This window comes from Phoenix dactylifera, chromosome 18 (assembly GCF_009389715.1).
Source record: "Phoenix dactylifera cultivar Barhee BC4 chromosome 18, palm_55x_up_171113_PBpolish2nd_filt_p, whole genome shotgun sequence".
NCBI classification, from domain to species: Eukaryota; Viridiplantae; Streptophyta; class Magnoliopsida; order Arecales; family Arecaceae; genus Phoenix; species Phoenix dactylifera.
This window is the reverse complement of record NC_052409.1, coordinates 9,774,437-9,798,638: the sequence shown is the minus strand read 5'-3', so window position 1 is coordinate 9,798,638 and position 24,202 is coordinate 9,774,437. Positions and strand designations below refer to the sequence as shown.

General features: G+C 43.0%; 1 protein-coding gene across 3 annotated transcripts; it reads right to left on the bottom strand.

Annotated features, from left to right (window-relative positions):
- Positions 1-982: 982 nt before the first annotated feature.
- LOC120103668 (NAD-capped RNA hydrolase DXO1-like) lies at positions 983-22,796 on the bottom strand. Of its 3 annotated transcripts, XM_039115628.1 has the most exons (13): positions 22,242-22,584; positions 21,057-21,304; positions 20,889-20,954; positions 20,300-20,378; positions 18,949-19,028; positions 18,789-18,812; positions 18,496-18,620; positions 17,836-18,049; positions 17,698-17,751; positions 14,348-14,394; positions 2,579-2,663; positions 1,615-1,678; positions 983-1,502 (listed from the first exon to the last, which is right to left on the bottom strand). In XM_039115628.1, exons 1-13 carry the CDS (start codon positions 22,582-22,584, stop codon positions 1,390-1,392), a joined length of 1,542 nt encoding a protein of 513 aa, XP_038971556.1. In that variant the 3' UTR covers positions 983-1,389. The 3 variants fall into 3 exon arrangements, with proteins under 3 accessions (XP_038971556.1, XP_038971557.1, XP_038971558.1); XM_039115629.1 differs by lacking the exon at positions 20,889-20,954 and having other exon boundaries at positions 1,374-1,502; positions 22,242-22,795; XM_039115630.1 differs by lacking the exons at positions 983-1,502; positions 1,615-1,678; positions 2,579-2,663; positions 14,348-14,394 and adding an exon at positions 15,723-16,547 and having other exon boundaries at positions 22,242-22,796.
- Between the last annotated feature and the right edge of the window lie 1,406 nt (positions 22,797-24,202).

Sequence of the window (24,202 nt, the reverse complement as noted above, 5' to 3'; positions counted from 1 at the left end):
ATGCTTAGACTCTCAATGAGAGATAAGTCTCATTTGTCTTCCTAACAGTTTAGAAATATATCCATCATTTTTATACCATAACACAAATTTTCTTTATCGCGGCTCACTCTCCACCAGCTATTTTTTATCTCCACACCTATATAAAAGAAAAAAGTCATTAGATTTAATAGGGGAATATTAACAAAGCTGTTTCAAATAACCATGGAGTTTTTTTTTTTTTTTTTTTTTTTTTTTTTTTGAGGGCCGGGGGGGGGGGGTGGATAAACTACATACAGTAGAGATGCCACAAATTAGTTGAAAGGGATGCAAAAAATAAGCAAAATTCAGAATGCAAGATTTGAGTTTTGATACTCGACATACATAGATATCTCATATGCCAAATATAAATAATTTAAATGGTCAATTAAATTACATTACGTACCTTTGTTCTAATTTTCGATTTATTTATAGTTCTATAAATACACAAAAAGAAACATCCGATTCTTCTCTTGCATTTGATTGTAAAAATCGCCAAAACCTAGCAACCAATCTTAGCTCATCTGGTGGGGACAACCCTCCATTTTAAAGAGGTCTAGGATTCAAACCATTGATAATGGCATCCTTATTCTCGAAAGAGAGTTGCAGGGGAGAAGTTTAACAGATGGGCCTCATTTCAAGTACTCTTGTTCTTCTGAAACCTTGTTTGTTTCAATTTTTCCCTCGTTGCCAGTTAAAATAGAATTTACTGCTAGTTAACGTAGAAATTACTAATTAATAACGAAAATGTCATAATCTAATTTATCATCTTACAAATGTAGACTGAAAGGCTCGTTTGTTGCAAAATTATATATATCAGATCATTTTTTTCTATCCTATGCCATTTAAAGTGTTCCGACTAAATACACATCCCCCCCCCCCCCCCCCCCCCCCCCTCTCTTCCTGATGACACCAATTGCTGCTACAGGACATAAGAGGGAATAGAACATTCCAAGCCACGTTCAACGAATAAAACATATCCAATAAGTAACAAAATTAAAAAGATTTAACATCCTAGACAACACCAAGTTCATTCATGGAATAAAACATGAAACAAATTTAATGACGGAAGGCTTCAGATAGATCCAGTGATCCGTTTGGACCAATGTTCCCAGATTGCCTCAGGGCAGAAAGGCATTCACCAGTGTCCAAAGGAAAAGAATTACTAGGAGTATATTTGTGAGAACGCCACTTATATTGATTGGCATACTATAGCAGTTTCATAGTAGATTATGGAGTTACATCATCTCGAAAGTCTGAAGGTCACCGAAAATACTCTGACATGCAATTGATGACTGGTGGTCGCCTAGCATATGCAATCATTTCCTCGAGGTAAAAATTGAAGTGTAGTAAATGACAATAAGGAAAACTGGTTCAGGGTACACACTGTTGCTCCACATGCTGAGTGATGACATCTGGGCAAGACTGGGCTCGGAGTAGTTCCAAGCGATGGAAATGTGGGACAAACTGTAGGACATAATCTTCATCTGCAGGCATGAGTTGATCAATGCAAGTCATCCCTCATTTTTTGATAATAATAGAAACAGTAATCCAAAGCACATAGAGGAAAATAGACTGGTCGATGCTACAAAAACTTACTCTCTTTAACAGTTCCGTAGAGCCAACATAGAACCTCATCGGCAAATGCCAGGCATACCCCACCCTGCAATGTTTAGAACACATCTTTACTACCCAATGGAATTGCACTCAACATTAACCACTGACTGAATAATCATTTTACCATGTACAGACGATTTTATGCACAATATACCTAAATTCAGATCTAGAAAAGTTCAAAGTGAATATTTAGCTTAGAATTATGGGTAACAACTTCAGAACTAGCTGGTCACAGTTGTGGATAAAGACTACCAAAGGAATGGAGTCTTAAAAGTACTCACCAAGACTACACTAAGGAAGAAGTCAGCGAAAGTGATCTCATAACTAAGAAAAGCAGTATCAGAAACGAAGAATGAGGGAGGTACCACTCTCCCATTGGGAACAGTTAGAAATCATGTAGTACAGGGGTGGAAGGTGAATTTTAGAAGGATGAAACAAAAACAAGCAGCAGTGTGCACAACACGGCAGATTGCCTCCTAGAATGCTATATGGGCTAGTTTTTGCCATTAACAGATTTTGGACCTGCTATACTTTAACTTATAGCTTGATATTCGAACCCTGCCCCTCTATTGGAGGACAAGAAAATTAACATTTCTAAGCCAAAAAATAACTAATACGAGCTCCTTGTTCATTGAAGTAATCTAGTTAGACATAATAGGTCATATTGATAATGAGCTCCTTTTTTTTATTCTTCTACACAATAAAACATTTGGTCCTAAATATAAAAAACAAATCACAATAGTTCAAGTAGACCTATTGGTTTTCCAGCCTTCATACCCTTATGCTTAAAGTGCAGTTGAAGAGATGGAATTGTATGTTTTCCAGAAAATACACTATCTAGTACTTCTTAAGCAGGTAGCCACACGTTAAAATGATAATGAAAGGTAGGAATTGGAAAAGACAGCATCAATCTCCTCATTGTATTTACATGTATTAATTTGCATACCTGCCAATAGTTCTTCATTTTCACTCTCTGTGTTATATCTTTGGTTCTTAACCTCTCAGTCCGGACAAGTATCCCAGCATCATTCCTGCATTAGGCAACAAGTTTCAGAGTATTAATAAGCATAAAATGTTACAAAATCTAGCAGAACAAACAGCTCAAATTTATTGTATGATCTAACCAGCTCCAGTAGTGAAACCACCAACAATAATCAAACAGTAAATTAGTTTGGCCTCTCAACCAAACCATTGACCATGAGTAAAGTAACACCATTTAATGGAATTAAATCACCCTCTAATTCTTAAGCTTTTTATTAACAAAATAGAAAATAACAGCATTTTAAAATGAGGGTGCATGCGGCCACATATGCATATGCAATCCTTTGACTGCACTGCATTGCCTATATGTAGTTAATATCTGCAGTCATGCCGCATATGGACCAAAAGGCCCACATAACATTGTGCCGCAGCATATACAGCCTGCTTAGCATGGTGCTGCTGCATATATGACATGCTTAGCATTGTCGGTTCACATATGTGGCCCACTTTTATGTGGACTCATGTGGATACAGTGGCTTCAAGCTGATAGTTTGGTTGGATGCCGATTTTCAACAGGCTGGATAGAGGTATTAAAAAAGTCAACTTGTTAACTATGTTACAGTTGTTTCTGCTAGGTGTAAGCAACAAGTAATTTTATGTAGACTCATGTAACTGGAGCAGATTCAAGCTGCCGGTTTGGTTGGACGTGGACAGGCTGGATAGAGGTATTAAGAATGTTAATCCGTTAACTATGTTATAATTGTTTCCGTTTGTTGACCCTAGTATAATTTTGATGTTTACAAAGCCATTGAGGTCATGTGGTAGTACTAATGCCATTAACTCAATTGATCTAGTACATAAATACTTAAGGAAGAAAGAAACGATATATTCTTGATATGCTCTACATATACGATTGAAACAACTCTCAATAACCCATCTAAAGACAAATTTAATAGAAAAACTTAAGGAAAAACCTAAATTTCAGTTTGACAAAGTTAAGAGTCAAGTTTCCTTTGTTAAAGGGCAATTCTGTATTTTCCATAGTTAAAGAGATGAAATTTTTATATGCCATGCATCCTAAATGAAAATAAATGACTCGCTATGTCTTATATTAGTTTTGTGTGCAAATCTAACCTAAAGATGCAGAAAATCAGGATTGGAGTCGACCCCAGAAAGTTTGGAGCCGACTCTGGCAGATTTGGCACAGTACTAGGGTCGGCCCTAGAAATTTGGCACAGTACTCGAGTCGACCCTAACCAGTTTCAACAGAAATTTGCTCACTGGATTTTCTGTCAGAGCCGACTTCACCAAAGCTCGAGTCGACCCCATCAAAATCCGAGTCGATCCCAGCTTGTATCGACAGAAAAGTGTTCTCTGGAATTCCGTCAGAGCCAACTCCATCAAAACTCGAGTCGACCCAAGCTCGACTGACAGCCTAACGGCTAGTTCTGCAGATGTACTTTTTAAGGCTCCAACGGCTATAAATGACTAGTTTCTTCAATCCAACGGCTAGAAACTGATTTTTGGAGGTTGGAGAAGTATTTAAGAGCCACTATTCATCAGAAAAAAATATCCTTTTGAGAATTTAAGTGAGCATTCAAGAAAAAGAGATATTGAAGAGAGTTTCATTCATTGCTTCAGTTCAAATCCAAAAGAAGGATGTTGAGCAGAATTCAAGTGCCTTCAAGAGCTCAACCAATTCATTAAAGAGTGAAGCAATCTCAATGAAGAAAAGAAAAGTGCCTTCAAAGTGATAACATTTCTCTTTTCTTCTCTTTAATGCATATTTGTCTTATTTGCTCATTAAAGAGCTTTATACTTTGATTTACTTATTCTTCTTGTAAGGTTTGTTGGTGAGCCCGTAAAACCAACTATGTAGGTTTGTTGGTGAGCCCATAAAACTAATGGTGTAGGTTCTTGTTGGTGATCCCGTAAAATTAACTGTTAAGTTTTTGGGTTATGAGCCTGGTAAAACAATCCAACTGTAATCCGAGGGGTTATAGTGAATTTCCAATGGAACGCTTGGAGAGTGGATGTAGGTGCCTTGGAGTGCACCAAACCACTATACGTGCTTGTGCTTGCATTGTGTTTACTTTGTGCCACTTACTTTATTTCCTTTATTATATTGAGTAGTTGCTCTAGCTTGATTTCTTAAAGTGATTTAATTGTAATTGCCTAGAGTTTAATTACTCTTGCTTCCACTGCACTTATACTCTTCACATAGGCCAGATTGAGTCTTCATTTACAAATTAATTTGAGGTCATAAAATTTAAAAAATCCAATTCATCCCCCCTCTTGGGTTGTCACCTTGGGCAACACCGTTCAGTGTTAAGCAACAATTAGTAAGCATTTATTGTTAGCTGTTCTTGTTACTAGTATTGCTATTATTTATCCAAAAAATATTGCTAACACTACTGTTTGTATTCAACATATTTATATTTTTGAACAGTTAAAAATAGTAAATGTATTATGCAACAGCACACACGGCCCGCATATTGCACGCGCACTATGAGGTCCCTTGACCGCCCACGTACCGCTACTGCTACCACTTCCTGAAACATGAGGAAAGAATATGATCTGCATGAAAATATATTGTTGCGGCTGTTGCTGGAAATTGGACCCGGGGGCTGCCGCGAACCGAGAGGGGAGGAGCTCCGCTGCCGGGACGGTGGGGTGGCGGTGCGTCGACTGGTGGCGTCCTCCTGGAGAATCCTGCAAGAAAGCCGGTGGCCGGGCTTTCCGGCGCCGGCCCTCCGAAGCTTAAGTCAGAGGGGGTTAATATGTGGGGAGTCAAGGAGGAGAATGTTTGTTCTCTCTTTTTTGTGTATATCTGTGTCCGTGTGTCTCCTTTTCCCCCCAGGTTCTCTTTTATAGGAAGATATTATGTTACCTGGGAGGTGACAGAGAAATTTGTCTTCTTTTGTGATAATTGGGCACGATCACGCTCATTAATGGCATTGTGGAGAATAAGGCCGGATCAGGCCGGAGTCAGGGAGTTGTCACGGTTGATCGGACCCGTTGGGGTGGTTGAACCGCCGGCCGTGGTGGGCCTGGGGTTCGTAGATAGCAAGTGCATTGATTGCTGAGTGAACCGGTGGTCAGGGAGAGCCATATGCTTTGATGGTTCAGTGATCCGGAGATCATCTTGAGCCGTGTTCATTTAATGGCCGAGTGCATCGGAGGCCTGAGGGGGTCTCATGCATTAATGATAGGGCGTGCCGAATGCCGGCAGAGATCACGTGCCTTGATGACCTAGGAATGGTGGCAGATTGTAGTGGAGTCATGTATTTAGTTGTCAGATCCTTTAGAGGATTAGTTGGAGATTGGATATTTGGCTAAGGTACGGGCCTGGCTCGGGTGCTGAGCCGAGCCGGTTGCTTAGCGGAGTGTCCTGTGGCGGGGTTGCTTCTCTTGGTCGGCGCTCTTTGGTCGAGCACCTCTCTGGTCGGCGCTCTTTGGCCGAGCGCCTTCAGACTGGCACGACTTGGGTTTTTCCCCCAACACTACCCCCCGACTTCCGAGTTCCAGCTGGCCACCAGCTTGAGCGCGGGAAGTAGTTTTAGTCGGGCCATTATGAGTTAAAAGAGAATTTTGAATTATCGCGCGTTTCGAATTATCGGGCGCTTCGAGGTGCCTCTAATGGGCGGCGTCTCTTCTTTTCCGAAAATGCCTCATTATTGGGACGCCTTCTCCGAAGCGTCCTCGCGTCGTGGGCTCATGATGGAGCCGCATGATCCGACGGGGCGCTTCTGTGTTCGAAGCGTCAGCCCGAATTAAATGTGGCGTTCCGTCTTTTGGGTCAACACGCGTCGTGATCCGAACGGGGAGCAGCGTTTTTTCTCGCTGATCTGGGCCGTTGGAGGGATTTATATAAATCCTCACCTGGCCTCCTACTGCTTTCTTATTGTCTCCTTCCTCCAGCTTTTCTCAGTCCGAAGTTTCCTTTCTCCGGTATCTTTTACAGGTTCCTTTTCCTCTCGAACCTTTTCTCTTCCTTCCTCCTAATGGGTTCCGGTCCGAATGAAGTCGAGTCCACCATGGGTGTACTGGAGGTCGAAATGACCGAGGAATGGTTTTTTCCTCTACAAGGGTTCCGTTTGGAGCCCGCCAGGCGGGGGGATCGGGTAACCAGTCCTCAAGGCACTCTGGGCCGGCCTACGATTTCCTCTTCACGGGTTCGTGAACGAGTTGCTGACGGAATACCAGTTGGTTCCGGCGCAGCTCGCTCCGAATGCCTGGAGGACAGTGGTCGGTTTCCTGTCGCTGTGTTTAGCGTACGGAATTCCGACTTCTGTCAACGTTTTCCGGCGACTTTTTATGTTGAAGTCGAATCCGGGAGACGGAGAGTGGCTCTACATCGCCCTTCGGGCGGGTCGGCCACTCTTTCAGGGCGCTCCTTCGTCCATTCATGACTGGAAGAAGAAGTTCTTCTTTCTAGGTTCTGAACGGACATGGGGGTTTGATCCTAGGTGGGGGCCTACCCAGCTCAGGTCCGTCAACAAAGTCCCCAAGCTTTCTCCGCGCGAGCAGGGGATCATCGACACCATCCGCAGCCTCGGGGATGGTATTTTACTGAGCGGCCTCATAAGTGAGGACGCTCTAGTGAACGTTGACCTGAGCTCGACGCGTCCTCAGGGTAAGGGTAACAGTAGGGTGTCTTTTCCATTTTGTTACAGTTCTAAATTCTAGTCCTGCTCGTCCTTGCAGATATCGCAAAGATGGTGACCAAGAGCGAGGTTCTATACGCCCGGTTCCAGAAGAGGGCGGCCGAGCTCTCGGGAGAACCGACCGAGCCGAGAAAGAAAGCAAAGGTCTCGGCGACCGCAGCGGTCGAGGCGGGCGCTCCTCGCCCCGCGCACTCCGAAGCTGGTCGGGGGGAGGGCGCGGGCTCTAGTGGAGCTACGGTGGCGCTCCCGTGCCCGGCGCCAATTTCACGGATCCCTGGTCGGCAGGAAGCCCCAATCGCCGACCAGGGGGTTAGTTCAGCGGGTTTGGCGCTCGCGCCCCCCGCTCCGGTTTTGCGGCAGTCAGATCGGCCGCATGTCCGACCCCAGCCCTCCAGTTCCGAGCCGGGGAGCAGCCAAGGAGCTGCGGGGTCGGCTCCGCCCAGGTCAGCCGAAGTCGGCCTTCCGAACCCGTCGGGCTCACGGGAGCGGGTGCCTTACGCTCCCGTCTGGTCGGTCTTCGAGGGCGATTCGGCCCTCGATGATCCCCAAGTGGCGCGCGAAGTATTCCGGGTCGCGCTACTTCCGGCCGATCAGGCCAAAATACGGTCCATGAACTACGGCGCCTTCATGGACTCCACTCTTTGCTCTGCCGTCCGGGTAAGTTAGTCTTCCTGTTTGTACAGTTATGCAAATTTTATTTTTAGTTTCTCATGTTTCTCACGTCTCTTTTACAGCATCTGCACGAGACGGAGACGCTGATGCACATAGTGCAAGACTACCGGGAGCGGGCCCGGAGGCATCAGCGGGGGCACGAGGAGGCCGAGGCAAGGTGCCAGGCGTCCGAGGCCGAGCGCCAGGTGCTCCAAGTAAGGGTGGGAGCGGTCGAGGACGAGGTTCGAGCTCTGACTGCCGAGCTCGAAGAGGAGAAGGGCGCGCACACTCTGGCCAGATCCGAAGTGCGCGCCACTGAGGCTCGTCTGGCTGAGGCCGAGCTGGCGCTGGCTACCCGCGAGCAGGAGGTGGGGAACGCCCGCCTTAAAACCTTAGAGCTCGAGCGAAAAATAAAAAACCTCGAGCGGAAAGCCGCGTACCACGAGGCTCGGGAGTTAGAGGCTCGGGAGCAGGCCCAAGACACGGTTAGGCTCTTCCGCGAGTCGGAGGAGTTTCGTGACCTTCTGGAAGAGGAAGGCGTGAACGGGCTGATCCAAGGCTTCAAGGACTTCCTCAACCAACTGCGGCGGCTCCTTCCTGACTTTGACCTGAACATGCTCAGACCAGGAGCAGGGGTCGAAAGGTCGGAGGTGGAGGCAGAAACTCCGAAGGCCGACCAGGGAGGTCTGGCCGAGGCTGTCCCCGAGGTCACCGAGATGGCCCGAGGCTGTTCCTGGCGCTGCCGAGGAAGAGGCTTTGATCGCAGAGCCAGCCATTCCTGAAGTCGCCGAGCCCGAGCCTTAGTATAGTTTGTTTTTTTTTTATAGTTTTTTTTTTTTGGTGTAAGTCGGGATGGCCCCCACACTTGTTAAGGCCGAGCCCGAGCTTTGTACTTAGCCTACGGGCTTTTTGAAATAAATATACATATTTGTTATAACTTGTAGCTTGACTTGTGCTTTGGTTGACTTAGATTTCTTTCACTTGGATCCGCTTTTAGGCTCCAAGGGATTGGGCTCTACGGCCCCAACTTCGTTCGCCACATAGTTGGACTTGCGTTTAGGCTCGGCACAGCCGAGCTTAGGTCCGAGTTTCCGTTGCTCGGTCCTAAGATCAGTAATATAGCGACGCTTATGTCTAGGATGCGCTTGCGCTCGGGGGGTCTTTTCGAGCTTAGCTCAGAATTCGACCGAGCCCTAGGACTGGTCACTAGATTTAAAATTCCTAGTGAACTTTGGGCCCGGATCTCGGGTTGCCGAGGCGGATGATCGGATTTTTTCCGACATACGAGTTAAAACGTCTGTCAGCTTGAGATGGGAATTCATCGAGCTGACGGCACAGACTAAGCTTGCCATTGAACGGTGTACGTAGGAGGGGTGAGGCCGAGCGATGATTGGCCCGGCCAGGTACCTCGACGATGGTCGGGGGTTCATTCAGGTAGTTAATTAACCAAGAATGAAAATAAATGAGAATGTAAAGACATTAATTGAATGGGTACCTGGTACCGTGAGCGTTCTTACGCCGAGGCTGTGAACTTCGCCTGGCGACTGAAGACGCTCCTCCGCTCGGAGTCCGTTCTTTGAGGACGCCGGCAAGATAGAGGAATCCAAGAACGAAAATAACCGAGATTATGTAAAGACATTAATTGAATGAATACCTGGTACCGTGAGCGTTCTTACGCCGAGGCTGTGAACTTCGCCTGGCGACTGGAGACGCTCCTCTGCTCAGAGTCCGTTCTTTGAGGACGCCGGCAAGATAGAAGAATCCAAGAACGAAAATAACCGAGATTATGTAAAGACATTAATTGAATGAGTACTTGGTACCGTGAGCGTTCTTACGCCGAGGCTGTGAACTTCGCCTGGCGACTGAAGACGCTCCTCCGCTCGGAGTCCGTTCTTTGAGGACGCCGGCAAGATAGAAGAATCCAAGAATGAAAATAACCGAGATTATGTAAAGACATTAATTGAATGGGTACCTGGTACCATGAGCGTTCTTACGCCGAGGCTGTGAACTTCGCCTGGCGACTGAAGACGCTCCTCTGCTCGGAGTCCGTTCTTTGAGGACGCCGGCAAGATAGAAGAATCCGGTTTGTTGTCAATCACGGACTCTTCGTTGATCACGAACAGGAGATTGAGTCGAGCTCCGTGATCGATGGAGAACGAGCCGGGCTCGTTGGTTGATGGAGTCCGCATCCCGAAGTATCGGGGCATCCCGACCGTGGTCGGGGTAGGAGAACGAGCCGAGCTCGTTGGTCGATGGAGAACGAGCCGAGCTCATTGGTCGATGAAGACCGCATCCCGAAGTATCGGGGCATCCCGACCGTGGTCGAGGTAAGAGAACGAGCCGAGCTCGTTGGCCGATGGAGAACGAGCCGAGCTCGTTGGTCGGTGGAGAACGAGCCGAGCTCGTTGGTCGATGAAGACCGCATCCCAAAGTATCGGGGCATCCCGACCGTGGTCAGGGTAGGAAAACGAGCCGAGCTCGTTGGTCGGTGGAGAACGAGCCGAGCTCGTTGGTCGGTGGAGGCCGCATCACGAACTCACGAACATCTTCAGGGAGTCCACGTAGGTACTCCGTCATCCCGAAATATCGGGGTATCCCAACCGTGGTCAGGATAGGAGAACGAGCCGAGCTCGTTGGCCGATGAAGAACGAGCCGAGCTCGTTGGCCGATGGAGACCGCATCCCGAAGTATCGGGGCATCCCGACCGTGGTCGGGGTAGGAGAACGAGCCGAGCTCGTTGGCCGATGGAGAACGAGCCGAGCTCGTTGGTCGATGGAGAACGCATCCCGAAGTATCGGGGCATCCCGACCGTGGTCGGGGTAGGAGAACGAGCCGAGCTCGTTGGTCGATGGAGAACGAGCCGAGCTCGTTGGCCGATGGAGAACGAGCCGAGCTCGTTGGTCGATGGAGACCGAGCCTGGTACCATGAGACAATTTAGGAGAATTGGTGAGTTTGAACGAGTGCACAAGCCGTCATAAAATGAAATTTATGGTTAAATAGTAGGGGACCCCTCAGGGTTCTACTGGTAGTACACGCGGAGATTTTCAGAACTCCAGCTTCGTGGAATGGGAGTCCCATCTAGAGACTCTAGCTTGTAAGTTGCGGGCCGGCGGATGCGCGTGACTCGGTAAGGCCCTTCCCAATTTGGAGCCAGTTTCCCTTGCTCGGTTGGTCGGGAGGCCTCGGCTCTTCTGAGGACAAGGTCCCCTGCTTTGAAGGATTTGACTTTGACCCTGGCGTTGTAGTACTGTGCTGTCTTTTGCTGGTACCTCGCCATGCGAACTCGGGCGGCCTCCCTTGTTTCCTCGATCAGGTCAAGGTTGTTCCTAAGCTGTGAGGAGTTGGAGCCGGCATCATGGAGTTCTACCCTCGGAGAAGGGAGCCCAATCTCCAACGGGATGACAGCTTCCGTTCCATACGTTAGATTGAAGGGAGTCTCGCCGGTGGGGACACGGAATGTAATCCGGTAAGCCCACAGGACATTGTATAGGTCTTCGACCCATTGTCCTTTGGATTTGTCGAGCCTGGCTTTGAGCCCCTGCAAATTAGTACGGTTTGTTACCTCGGTTTCTCCATTCGTCTGAGGGTGCGCGACCGAGGTGAAGCGGTGGTCGATGCCAAGCTCGGAGCAGAATTCTCTGAAATGGAGGTTGTCGAACTGGCGGCCGTTGTCGGATATGAGGATACGGGGAGCCCGAATCTGCAAATTATTGACTTCCAGACAAAATCCCGCATCTTCTGCTCGGTGATCCGGGCAAAGGGGCTCGGCTTCTACCCACTTTGTGACAGTCGATGGAGACAACCAGAAATTTTCTTTATCCGGTAGCCATAGGAAATGGTCCTAGAATGTCAATTTCCCACTGGGCAAAAGGCCAAGGGGAGCTGATAGAAGTTAAGGGAGCCGAGGGTCGGCTCTGCCGTTGTAAGGCTCCACCTGGGGCATCTTGAACCGCGGCGGGACCGACTCGTCTTCAATCTCCTGGGAGAAGGGAGACTTTGTGGTGAACTCGAAGTCACCATCATGTCCCGGTTTCCTTCCGTGGAGTGCCTGGATCTGGCGTTCCAGCTTCTCGACCTTCTTGTCGAGTTCATCATTCTGGGGGATCGCTGCAGCGGTTCGTTCTGGTGCAAGTTGCCCTGGAACCGACTCAGCCTCCGAGGGTTGTGGCCAGCCACCAGGGCCTCTAACTGGATGTTTTCTCCAGAGGGAGGCCTGGACTTGAGAGTCCTGACCTTGAAGGGGAAGTCCGCTTGTAGGAGGCTCCGGTTGAACTGGAGCCGGAGGGAGCGGTGCCGTCGGGATGCCCCTGGGTTGCAAGCCTTGGACAGCGGTGGCCAAGGCCTGCACCTGTTGCACCAGGGCATCAAACTGCTCCGGTCGAACTTGAGGAGTTGATTCGGCCGGAGGCGGCGAGTTCTGGACAGAGTGTCCAGGACTAGGTGGAGGACGTCGAGAGGCATTGGAAGCCCCCTCACTTCTTAGTTTCATGGCAGCAACTCGGGCCCTTCCTCTAGCGCCAACTGTTGCTAGAAATTGGACCCGGGGGCTGCCGCGAACCGAGAGGGGAGGAGCTCCGCTGCCGGGACGGTGGGTGGCGGTGCGTCGACTGGTGGCGTCCTCCTGGAGAATCCTGCAAGAAAGCCGGTGGCCGGGCTTTCCGGCGCCGGCCCTCCAAAGCTTAAGTCAGAGAGGGTTAATATGTGGGAAGTCAAGGAGGAGAATGTTTGTTCTCTCTTTTTTGTGTATATCTGTGTCCGTGTGTCTCCTTTTCCCCCCAGGTTCTCTTTTATAGGAAGATATTATGTTACCTGGGAGGTGACAGGGGAATTTGTCTTCTTTTGTGATAATTGGGCACGATCACGCTCATTAATGGCATTGTGGAGAATAAGGCCGAATCAGGCCGGAGTCAGGGAGTTGTCACGGTTGATCGGACCCGTTGGGGTGGTTGAACCGCCGGCCGTGGTGGGCCTGGGGTTCGTAGATAGCAAGTGCATTGATTGCTGAGTGAACCGGTGGTCAGGGAGAGCCATATGCTTTGATGGTTCAGTGATCCGGAGATCATCTTGAGCCGTGTTCATTTAATGGCCGAGTGCATCGGAGACCTGAGGGGTCTCATGCATTAATGATAGGGCGTGCCGAATGCCGGCGGAGATCACGTGCCTTGATGACCTAGGAATGGTGGCAGATTGTAGTGAAGTCATGTATTTAGTTGTCAGATCCTTTAGAGAATTAGGTGGAGATTGGATATTTGGCTAAGGTACGGGCCCGGCTCGGGTGCTGAGCCGAGCCGGTTGCTTAGCGGAGTGTCCTGTGGCGGGGTTGCTTCTCTTGGTCGGCGCTCTTTGGTCGAGCGCCTCTCTGGTCGGCGCTCTTTGGTCGAGCGCCTCTCTGGTCGGCGCTCTTTGGCCGAGCGCCTTCAGACTGGCACGACTTGGGTTTTCCCCCCAACAGCGGCCAATCAAGAACAACTCCCACCATTAGGGCAAAACATATATGCATCAGTGATGGTGGTAGGACTGGGATGCTGATGCCCCTATTAGAATAATTGTGATATCCTACGGGTAGCCCTTGTAAAATCTTTGACCTTTTCTTGATTTTTCCTCACCACGCAGTCTATCAACACCCAATCCCCGGCTATCATAGTCTTCCTTATATCTTCATCACAATTTACATCAAGGTTTTCCTCAATTTTTAGCCAAAGAATAACTGAAAGATGCATCTTCCATCCAAGTTTGCCAACAGAAAACTCACCTACCCACCATATATTGCATAATTTTTTATTAGATATAATATGACCTGAATGCAATTCATGACAGCGCAAGTACTTCACAATGGAAAATAAGGCGGGCGAATCTAGGACTCTTACAAGTTTTCAAATGAGACCTCCCAAAGTTTTCTAGTCATTAGAAGCGGCCATTTATGGGGGAATGTCCAAAAATAACCCCCACGAGTATTTGGCATTTTATCAAGCACATACAATGGATTTGGAATGTAAATTCAAGCCTTACTTTGTAAGGAGAACATTTATGCTATCATAGCTAACCTATTTGTTCATAGTCTTTAGAATGTGTGCTCTAGTTATTTTTAACAAATTCACGCTCTAGTTTTTTTTTTTTTTAACACATTCACATCCATATGATTTGTCCAGATGCAACTGAATGGGGCCCTTTATTGTTGTTCCACTATTTATTTCCTTGTGCTTTGGAAATGATCTCAATAAACTGTGCAGCTTACATCTCAGATCACAATGAGGTTCATGCTGTACATCACTAAGCTGTCTTAGCCTTTTAATGGTTGGTTATAGCATGGTTACTTAGGTTACCATGCAATCAAATCAAAGGAAATGCAACCCAACATAGTATAAGCTATTATGGCAAGAAAAGGGGATAAATGATGTTTAAGAGACAGAACTACCTGAATCCAATTACAATATATGGAACCCCAGCAAGAAATGATTGGATCTGCAAGAATGAAAGTCAAGTTAAAATCCTCAATGCCATAATGAAGCATGCCATCCATATAACAAACTTAAGATTCCACATGACAGAAAAAAGTGAAGTAATCTTGTTTAACATCTCTTAAACTTATATTTAATTTATATCAGGATAACTCACAATGCATTGTAGAACCAGAACTTCGAAGGCATATATACACATTATAAGAAGATCGTTATAATCCCCTTTTGTTGGCTAACTGTACATCCCTTATTAAGCAGGCAAATGCCTTACCACAAACCAGACTAAAAACTGAGCCAAACAAAAAATAAAAGCAGTACTAGAATAAAATTAAAAAAAAAAGCCAATTAATTAACCACATATATTCACATTAGAGCAACCAGCCCCAACGGGCTCAAGAGCATTGGCACGAAAATGGCAAAACCAGTCAACAACCAAAATGCTGCAGATTAAGCAGATCCTGGTAAAAGACGACAGCAGTGCTAATAATATGTAACATGTATGGACAATTTACGTTATCCAACAAACAAGGAACTCTGATGTTCCTGTATGACTCGTGTGAATCTTTTTTGACATTTTGCAACTTATCAAGGATTTGGCTTTAATTATTTAAGGTGCCTGATAGAAATGATGGGAACAGGAAGAATCAATGGATGAACGCATGATCAACTTGTTTGCAGCTATTTAAAGAATGTTTTTGCATCAGTTGCTACTTAAAAAAGCTTCTTACACAAAAAAATTGCTTCATAAAGTCAAATCATTCTGTTGTAAACTCTATTCTGCCAAAGAAACGTTGCAAAAAACTGAGAAGAATGAATACATGGTACTTTACAAAACATTAGGAGCATCAAACAATTTCAAACTCAATTGTTATATGCACAGTTTCATGTTCAGGCAAAACCAATCCAAAAGCAACAGGTATCCATCAAATTTGATCAGTTTCAGGTCACGACGACAAAGCTTGGTTGAAAACAGTCTCCAAGTTTCATTTTAGCATCTGGGTTTTGCTTATGGATAATAAATTGCACAGCAGGAGAAAATTTTCAAAGATAAACTCTAAATTTTGCGAGTTTTGAGAAGTTCTATAAGAATTTGGGTGCTCGAGTTTGATAAAAAAGAATTTAAAATATTTTTTATGTTCAGGCTGCTTCCAATAGGTCTAGAACCATGAACTGTCAAAAGACCCTTAACAAACAAATAAAATGCAATTACAGAAATTCAGCAGAATTTTTTTTCTTATCATGAATTTGATAAATTGATGATGAATTTAACTTCTTAATTGTTGAAGACTTACATTAAAAAATTAATCAAAACATAAAGTAGTCCCATTTTCTCTCTCATATTCTAGTAATTTAGTCGCGTTTACATCCATGTCTATCATAAAGGAGGACTGGAAGCAGATCTGACTTTGTTATCCAACTGCATCATTGACATCAGTTATAAGTTGATTTATTAGCAGCTTCTGTAAGAACTGTCTGACTTGATCGGTAGCAACTAGCAAGTAACTTTCAAAACCATCAAATATCGATAATGCATTGGTCTATCTTGAGTTTTGTCCAGCAGCTTAATATAAGCAGATCTCAGGTGCTCCAAATGCACAAACACATATCAGCTCATCAATGTGCTTCAAAATGTGCACAATGTCCAGCTTCACAAATAGAGCGCACGCATGCGCAGCTCAACTTGTCAGTGCACTCCAAAATGAGCAAAAAGACCAGTTTCACAATTATCATAAGTTCTCACACACACAAATGAACTCATCAATGTGCTCCAAAATGTGCAAAAAGACCAGCATCATAAATAGCATAAGCAGATTCAAGTGTGTAAAACATACATCCACACATATCAACTCATCAATGCACTCCGAAATTTGCAAAATAACCAGCTTCACAAATAGCATAATCAGTGAAAAATATACAACAAGTCTATGCTCTATTACTCTCCACATTATATATCCTTCATCTCTACCATATACACACACATATATCAACTCAACAATGCACTCCAACGGATCTATCCTCTATTATCCTGTAGGATCAATGAAGTCTTTCACATTATATATCCTTTCGTTCCATGAGATTCCTTGCAAGTTTTAGGTGCCGAAAAATGTACTAGTGCTGTCTAAAATTGAAGTGTTGCCCTCACCTCTATAGATACTCCTGCAAGCATTAGCAAGAAGTTCTTCACATTAAATGCCCATGTCTAGAGGATTCCTTAAAAATATTAGCTTTTTGAGAAAGTACTGAGATTTCCTTAAAAATTGATGCACCCCTCTCACCTCTTCATATACTTTCTCCTAGAAGCAACACAACAACCAGTATATCTTAAACTCTCACAAAACAAATTTAACTTCAGCACCATTCCTTCGTAAATCTGAGTGCTACAAGTAACCATGGTTTTTATTTTTGAAGAAAATATTACAATATTATTCTGGCAAAGTTTTTCAGGCAATTGGTTATTTAGAGTTTTATGGAGTTTGTCTCTAACGTAGGTCAGTTCAACAACCTACTTCAACAGGAATGTCATGAGTAACAAGAACTCTCTCAATGTTGTTAGAAGAAATGTTAAATTGGTGGCACATAGATCCTTCCTATCTACACCACTACCTACACTGAGCCATTAAGGAAATGAAGATCATAGAAGTGGCTACAGGTGTTACCCAGAACTTCAGACAGGTGACAACTGTCCTTGAGTCCTAATGTGTCTGACCATTTTTATATAAAATTTTATAAAAATAAGCATATCAGAATAGTAACATATGTAGACTGTTAATCTAAGTGAACTAATAAATGGAGCATTTTCCTTGCATGACACCTAAAAGCATCGATAAACTTCATGTGATATTGTTTAACATTTGCTACAGTTGAATGTTTCTAAAAGTAAACTCCAAAAGGATGTCCCATGCACCGATACTTCCAGCTGATGTAAGCAGCATGCTCCATCTTTTAGTGCCAACCAGCATCATGCTATGTTGTGTCAAATTGATGAAAAGAGACAGTTCAGTGTTCCTGAATATGCACATGTAAGTTGCAGTACTAGGCATTCACTTTTGGTCTTTCACATTTTAACTTTTGGCTTTCTCATCTGTAGGTGCTTTGTGAACTTTCTTTCTTTCTTCTACTTATCAACAATTAAATAAAACAGGGAGCAAGAACTCAGAAAAGAGCAAAAGAAGAGAATATTGATCAGAAAAGGTACAATATACATGAATTGCATGATTAAATTGCAAATAACTAGAGGATCCGGCAAGTAGGATTTTGACTTTAAGAAGTCATATGCATTTACAACAAAAAAGTAACAGAATCATACCCAGAATTTCAGTAGCTTCTCCCGTTCGTATCTTTCTTCTGTACGATAATCCAACTGTAGTGAATGACAGTCAAAAACCAAGATTAGATGAATAGACTATATAACAACACACTCTAGATTATAGAAAGAAATATTTACCTCCCGGCTTGTTTTTAACTCCACATAGAATCTCCTTCCATCATCAGTTGAATCACAGCAGTCCATCTCCGCACCCATAATAATACGATGTGCACCTAATTTGGTTTTAATTACAGAACAGAATTCTACATTTGCATCAATGCCTTTGCCATCTGCATCAATTTCTCTGGAGTTCTCAGTTGCAAGGTTCTCAAAAGCATAGCCCCAATAACATCTGCCATAAATACAAGCAAAATAGGAGGTTTGAGGTGCAACTCTTCTATAATCCCCAAAACAGAGGATACTAGCTAGATTGCAACTTACCACACATTTTTTCAGCCTTTATGCAATTTTATGAACATAAGAGACTATGCATGCAAAGCTAGCAGCTTCAAGAACTATGGTGGAGAATTGAAAGATTCGGAATATTTGTTTTTGGAAGGCATACATGTCTACATTCCATCCAGGCTCATTTGCTAGACCAATACTTATCACTATATGAGAAAGAAGGAGCCAAAGAAGTAAAGTTATCTGAATTTCACAGCATCAGTAAGTCTTAAGTCTCCAAGAATTGATACGTTGATTTTATGCTACCAACCATAGAGTAAAGATAGAAAGTGGTAAAATTAAAACAAAACCTACGATTTTGATGCCACAAGACACTAAAACAGTAAGGATTACCTTCGACGGTCTACTTCACTTTGTGGTCTTTCAGGAAGCTTATGCACATCAAGATAAACAACACCATTTCTTTTGTGCACACCCATTTTCCATGGCTCATTTCTTATATAAGCCGTAGTCAGTATCTGATGATACAACAGCAAACTTTTGACATTCAAATCCATATAAAAGCAAACATGAGTTGCTTCTCAACGCTCAAAATTTTAATATTTTCAGTCAGATAGAATTGTGATTTGAAACTGTAATCTAGAAAGCAGGTGCTATAAAGTCTACACAATGGAAAAAGTGCATACCTTGTTGAGATTGTTACGGAAAGTCTGCCAAACAGCCAATAGACAACATAGAATAAGTTAAAAACAGAACAGCATGCATCTTAGTTACAAGCATGAAGCAATTATACAATTCTTGTGTAAAGAGAACAAGGTTAGATGATACAAGGGTATAGAATATTACCACAAAATGTATATTTTGAAGAGGTATATTTTTGTTTCTTATGCAAGCAAGAAGATCACCAAAACCTTCAGAGCCCAAGTCTGAAAGAGAAAAAGAACAGGAAGTTGCGGGCATAGTTACACCCACTGAACAAAACCATGACAAACATGGTGATAAGTGTAAAGAAAACCATTACCGGACTATCAGGAAACTTCAAATAGCAAAGTATCAGAAATTACAGACAAGCAACCAGTTTCTACTCTCAGCAAATTACTTAATGATAGAGAGTTGCTCAATTAACTATAGTAGAATTGAACGACTTCTATGTCAAGTAGAAAAAAGAAAAGGACATCAAGATAAGTAGTGAAAAACATAAGCGGACTGCCATTGAAGTCATAGCATCAAAAATTCACCCATCTTTAGTTAATAAACACCACCACCAGGAGAACATAAAAAAATAATGCCACCTCAGGCAGAAACAGACAAGAAAAAAAGTTGCAAGACACCAAATCGCACTAACACCTCCTGCACACATGCACATGCATGCATATGCATATGCATACCAAGAAAAAAAAAAGGATGGGCAAGCACGGATGGAAGGAAAAGAGCATCAAAGTGAAACTTCAAAAATTAATTAGTTAGATATAAACAATACATTCATGAATATCAAGCAAAAGCCAAAAGAAAAAAATGAGCACATTAACTTTCACTTTTCAATTCTTATATAATTGATTAACAGAAAAATTCTATCAAATAAGGATTTTAGCATCAATGAAATTAAAAAAATTAGAAAATCAATTTTTTTTCCAATCAACGTTAAAAAGGTGTCTTTGGTGTCATACTTCTTTTATGTTGTCAACTCTCAATTCACTCAGATCAACAGGTAGACCCAACTCCCAAGCTAACATGTCAAAGAAATGCATTAAACTTCTCTTGGCAGAAAATCATCAAATCCTTTCTTAAAAGATCCATGTACCTAAGGATTGAATTTTTGACTGAAGCTGATCAATTCTGCTGAAAAGATCAGTTTCGGCCTGAAATGATCCAAAGTGATGCATTCTTTTAACCAGTTTCAACTGGTCACATCCAGCTTTGGCCAGTTTTTGTTTCAACCTAAAAGATCAAGCCTGAATTTGTGTAGATGGATCTCTTGGAACAAGGATTTACCCCTTGGTGGGGGCAAAAGCAAAGGTATACAGCCCACCCGAACAAATAGGAAAAATATTATTAGTTACAATTAGCTATATTTCCAATTCAAGAACATGGTATCATATGATCAAATGATCAGAAAGAAATTGAATAGCTAGTTTCATGGTTTTATTTTCGAGATTATGTGAGAACCACACATGTATTGGTAGGCAATAATTATTACCTCTTTTTTCAACAAATGATTCAAACCCTTGATTCAGATGTGCTCCAACATCCTGACAAATAGAGCGTTTGAAAAGTCTCTGGAAAAATTAAATAAAAAAGAGAGAGAACACAAGTTAATGTGAAATATTGACATGTCAAAGCCTCTGTATAAGCAATACATAATCTCTGCATTGATGTGCATCAAATTAAGCATGCAAAAATACCGAAAATCCAAATATACTTTTGAAGAGGTTATGGAATTTCCAATATTATTACAGCACAACGAACAAGAATCAGACCAAAAAAAATACCTCATCAACTGCAGAAAACATTTTGGCAGATTTCGTAAAGATAATTGAGGTCAGAGGAACAACAAAATTAGCTTGCACTAACCACAGATACAATCAATAAGAGATATTAAATAATAGCTCAAGACTCTCACCAAGCTGCGGTCATCCAGAAGGAGGTTGAAATCAACTCAATCAATGAGAAAAAAAAAAATGACCAAAGTGAAATGTTACAAGAAGATCTACCACAAACAAAATTAGCTTGCACTAACCACAGATACAATCAATAAGAGATATTAAATAATAGCTCAAGACTCTCACCAAGCTGCGGTCATCAAAATAGACATCTCCACCTTCAACCCGGCTATAGCATGCAATCTCACAAGGCTTTCAGATGAATTTCCAAATGATTACAAATGACTCAGCATATCAATGTGATGAAAGAAATGCAATAACTAGCATAAAACAAAGGGAAATGTCTGAAAGTACCTCTTGAATTGCAATGGCTTTCCTCGACAAAGTCTCTTCACTCTTTGTAAGCTTCATTTCAGAGACAAAGCGTTCATCATTACGCCCATTTGCATGTGAAAACCTACCATAGCCAAAGTTTTGCCTTTGCATATATCCTGGTCGTGGAAGCAGAGGTGGACCTCTATCATTGGGGTATCCAGACTGCCATCTACCACGTCCAAAATTACCTCTACCATGGTTGTTAGTACTTTGAAGAGGTGGTAACACTGCCATACAGAATTTGTCATTGCAAGTGAAATTGGTTATCAAACACATCAAAAACCATAACCATCAAGCTCCCAAATATTTAGGTCAGCTTTATGACCATTTGTTTCCACAATGTTCATATGAAGAGCAACCCTAATAAGAAAGCAAAATTTACTTCGTTGCCTCTGGTCTGCATGCTCAAAAAGTCTATGATAGAAGTTCATAAATCCAAATTTCCTTTAAGATAGCTGCTATCTATGAGAAAACTTGTAATTTGATTAAGTTGACAAAGAATTATTTTACTAAATGCCTTCCCAGTGAAAGGACAAATTATTAAGGAGTTAAAGACTCTTGTCAAAGTGACATGTAAAGCAAGAAGCATGAATCCAACCCAATTCCATTAAAACTTAATTAACTGATGAGGAAAAAAAATCAATTGGAAGGAGCAAAATTCTAAATCAAAATGGTAGAAAACTGCCAAACTAAGGGCCTTCATCTACTTAGATTCACATTTACACAATCTTATCTCATCAATTTTTCTCAAAAAGGAATTACGTGATGCACTCAAAGCTTCTTTAAGAATAAATCAGACTATAGAACCATTCAGGCGGCACAAGTGAATCACTTCCTTCGCTATATTTTCATGGAACTAAGATTTAACTGGAAAGAGCTCATTTACTTAGTTCTGATTCACACAATCGCCAAAATTGAGAAACAAGCCAAACTAAACTAACTTTTCATCCATCAAAGCAAATTAATAAAGCACACAATCAGAAACCAAACATCACTTCGAACTTATAAATACATCCACGCAAAATTCATAAAATGTGCAAATGTCGGAAAATTAAAAATGGATCGTCCAAAGAAAAACCCTAAGATATATATAATCTATCAAATTAGCTCAAATCCATCAGAATTTAAAAAGGGGGAAAACAGATAACTTTTTGGAATCCATACCGGGAACTGGAAACGGGCTACGAGCCGGCGTTCGCATGTACTCCTCGTTGTCGGAACCAAAGAGATCCCTCTCCTCTTCTTCCACCGCCCCGGCCCCGATCGTGGTCGCGACCGTGTCGTCCTCCTCCCCATCGCTGCTGCTCCTACTGCTGCTGCCCCGGCTCCTCCCGCTGCCACTGCCGCTGCTGGAGGAGGATGAGGCCGAAGAGGAGGCAGAGGAATCGCGGCTGCCGTCCTCCTCCTCCTCATCCGCCTCCCCGCGTCCTCGCTCCTCTTCCTCCTCCTCCACCTCCTGCTCGAAATCCTCCCCAAAGACGTCTACGTCTTGCTCGGAGAAATCCATTTCTTTCGCTTTCTCCCTCTCGCTCCCGGTTTCGGGTCTCAGCACAGAGAAAGAGCGAAGAGAAGAAGCGCGAGTGTTTGATGTTTTAACTGAGAGAGATGATAGCGTGGTGGCGAGAGGCGAGAGACCTGATAGATTTCGGGGTTGGGGTACCTGGCCCTCTCGTACTGGAGGAGCCGCTCGAGGTGTCAGAAACCGCGAGCGAGCCCCAGACCGAGCCAGTTGTTTCGAGGGTTGGCCGGGTACGGATGGAGATAAAAAATTGTTACATGTATATTTGTACCTATATTTTTTAAAAAAATATAAATATAAATATAAATATTAAATATTAAATTTAATATCTATATTTATTTTAAATAAATATAGATATAAATTAGATATTAAGTATATCTGTATTTGTTATAAACGAATATGGATATGAATCGGATAATAAATATATCCATACTCTTTTATTCGAATACAGATATAAATCGAATACTTTTTTGGATATTAATCAAATTTAAACAAAATTCAAGCTATGTATGTATATAAGCGGGTCCAAACTATAGGTAGAGTAGCGATAAAGCTAAAATTTTCGAATGATGAAACTTGGGGGGTGAATAATTTGCTTCAGCCTTCTTCGCTATTTTTTATTGGTAAGGCTAGAATGATTGCAATGTTAATTTGGATCGAACACTAAATTCTAATTTTGAACAATACCATGATAGAACGAACTGACCATCATAAATGTGACAATTCGAGTACTCCATGTTCTATGTTATTATTTTCTGTTCTTTTTCCTAACCTCTTTGACACTGTAGATCCTGTCTAATCATTGAAGTTGAATGTTCATCAGCCTATGGACCACCTCATTAGTACCACCATCCTAAAAATACTTTTGAAAATTAAATAATCTATCCAAACTTATGACAATCTATAAGGTTCATAGCCATGCTTGAACTGTACACATTTATAATCAGGATGGTCTTGGTTATCTGAACCTAAATAGATTTTTTGAAAAGCATCCTCACTTAAATCCATTTATGTTAAAGATATTAAAATAAGTTGATTAGCTCTAGGTTAAAAATTTCCAGCCCTAAACTCATGGATGTTCTAGTTGGCCCACACCTAACCAGGTTCAAGGTCTCTATTTGACCAACCAAAATAGCGAGCCGCTCGGTCATCCTATGGGTTATCCTCTCCAGGTATATAGGGCTCGTTTGGTTCGCAGGAAAAAGAGGGGGGAAAGTGTGGTCAACGGGAAAGTAATGAAATGCCTCTTGTTTGGTTGAAGTTTTCAAAGGAGAAAGATGGGAAAGTTGTATTCCCATGAGAATATGATTCTCACATTTCATGGAAAAGTCTTTCCCATGAGAAACATGGGAAAATTACTTTCCTATGAGGTGGGAATCACTCCTTTTTTATTTTTTTCCAAAAAGACCCTTCAGCATTAAAGAAGCATTAAAGAGGCATTAAAGACCTAATTTTTATTAAGGGCATAATAGGAATTATACATAACTTTCCTAGGAAAGTGGATGGTCAACCAAACATAAGCACTTTGGAAATTTGTCATTTTTCCATGGTTAACCAAACATGCCAAAAGTACTTTCCTAGGTATCCTCTTTCTAGGAATCTGATT

What these genes read in the sequence shown, in the direction of transcription:
- LOC120103668 (XM_039115628.1), bottom strand. Translation starts at nt 22,584, where the DNA reads ATGGATTTCTCCGAGCAAGACGTAGACGTCTTTGGGGAGGATTTCGAG. An exon ending in TAGCCCGTTTCCAGTTCCCG is followed by an intron (nt 21,305 to 22,241) that starts GTATGGATTCCA and finishes TCTGTATGGCAG; the next exon opens with TGTTACCACCTCTTCAAAGT. An exon ending in AGAAGCTACTGAAATTCTGG is followed by an intron (nt 14,395 to 17,697) that starts GTATGATTCTGT and finishes TCATTCTTGCAG; the next exon opens with ATCCAATCATTTCTTGCTGG.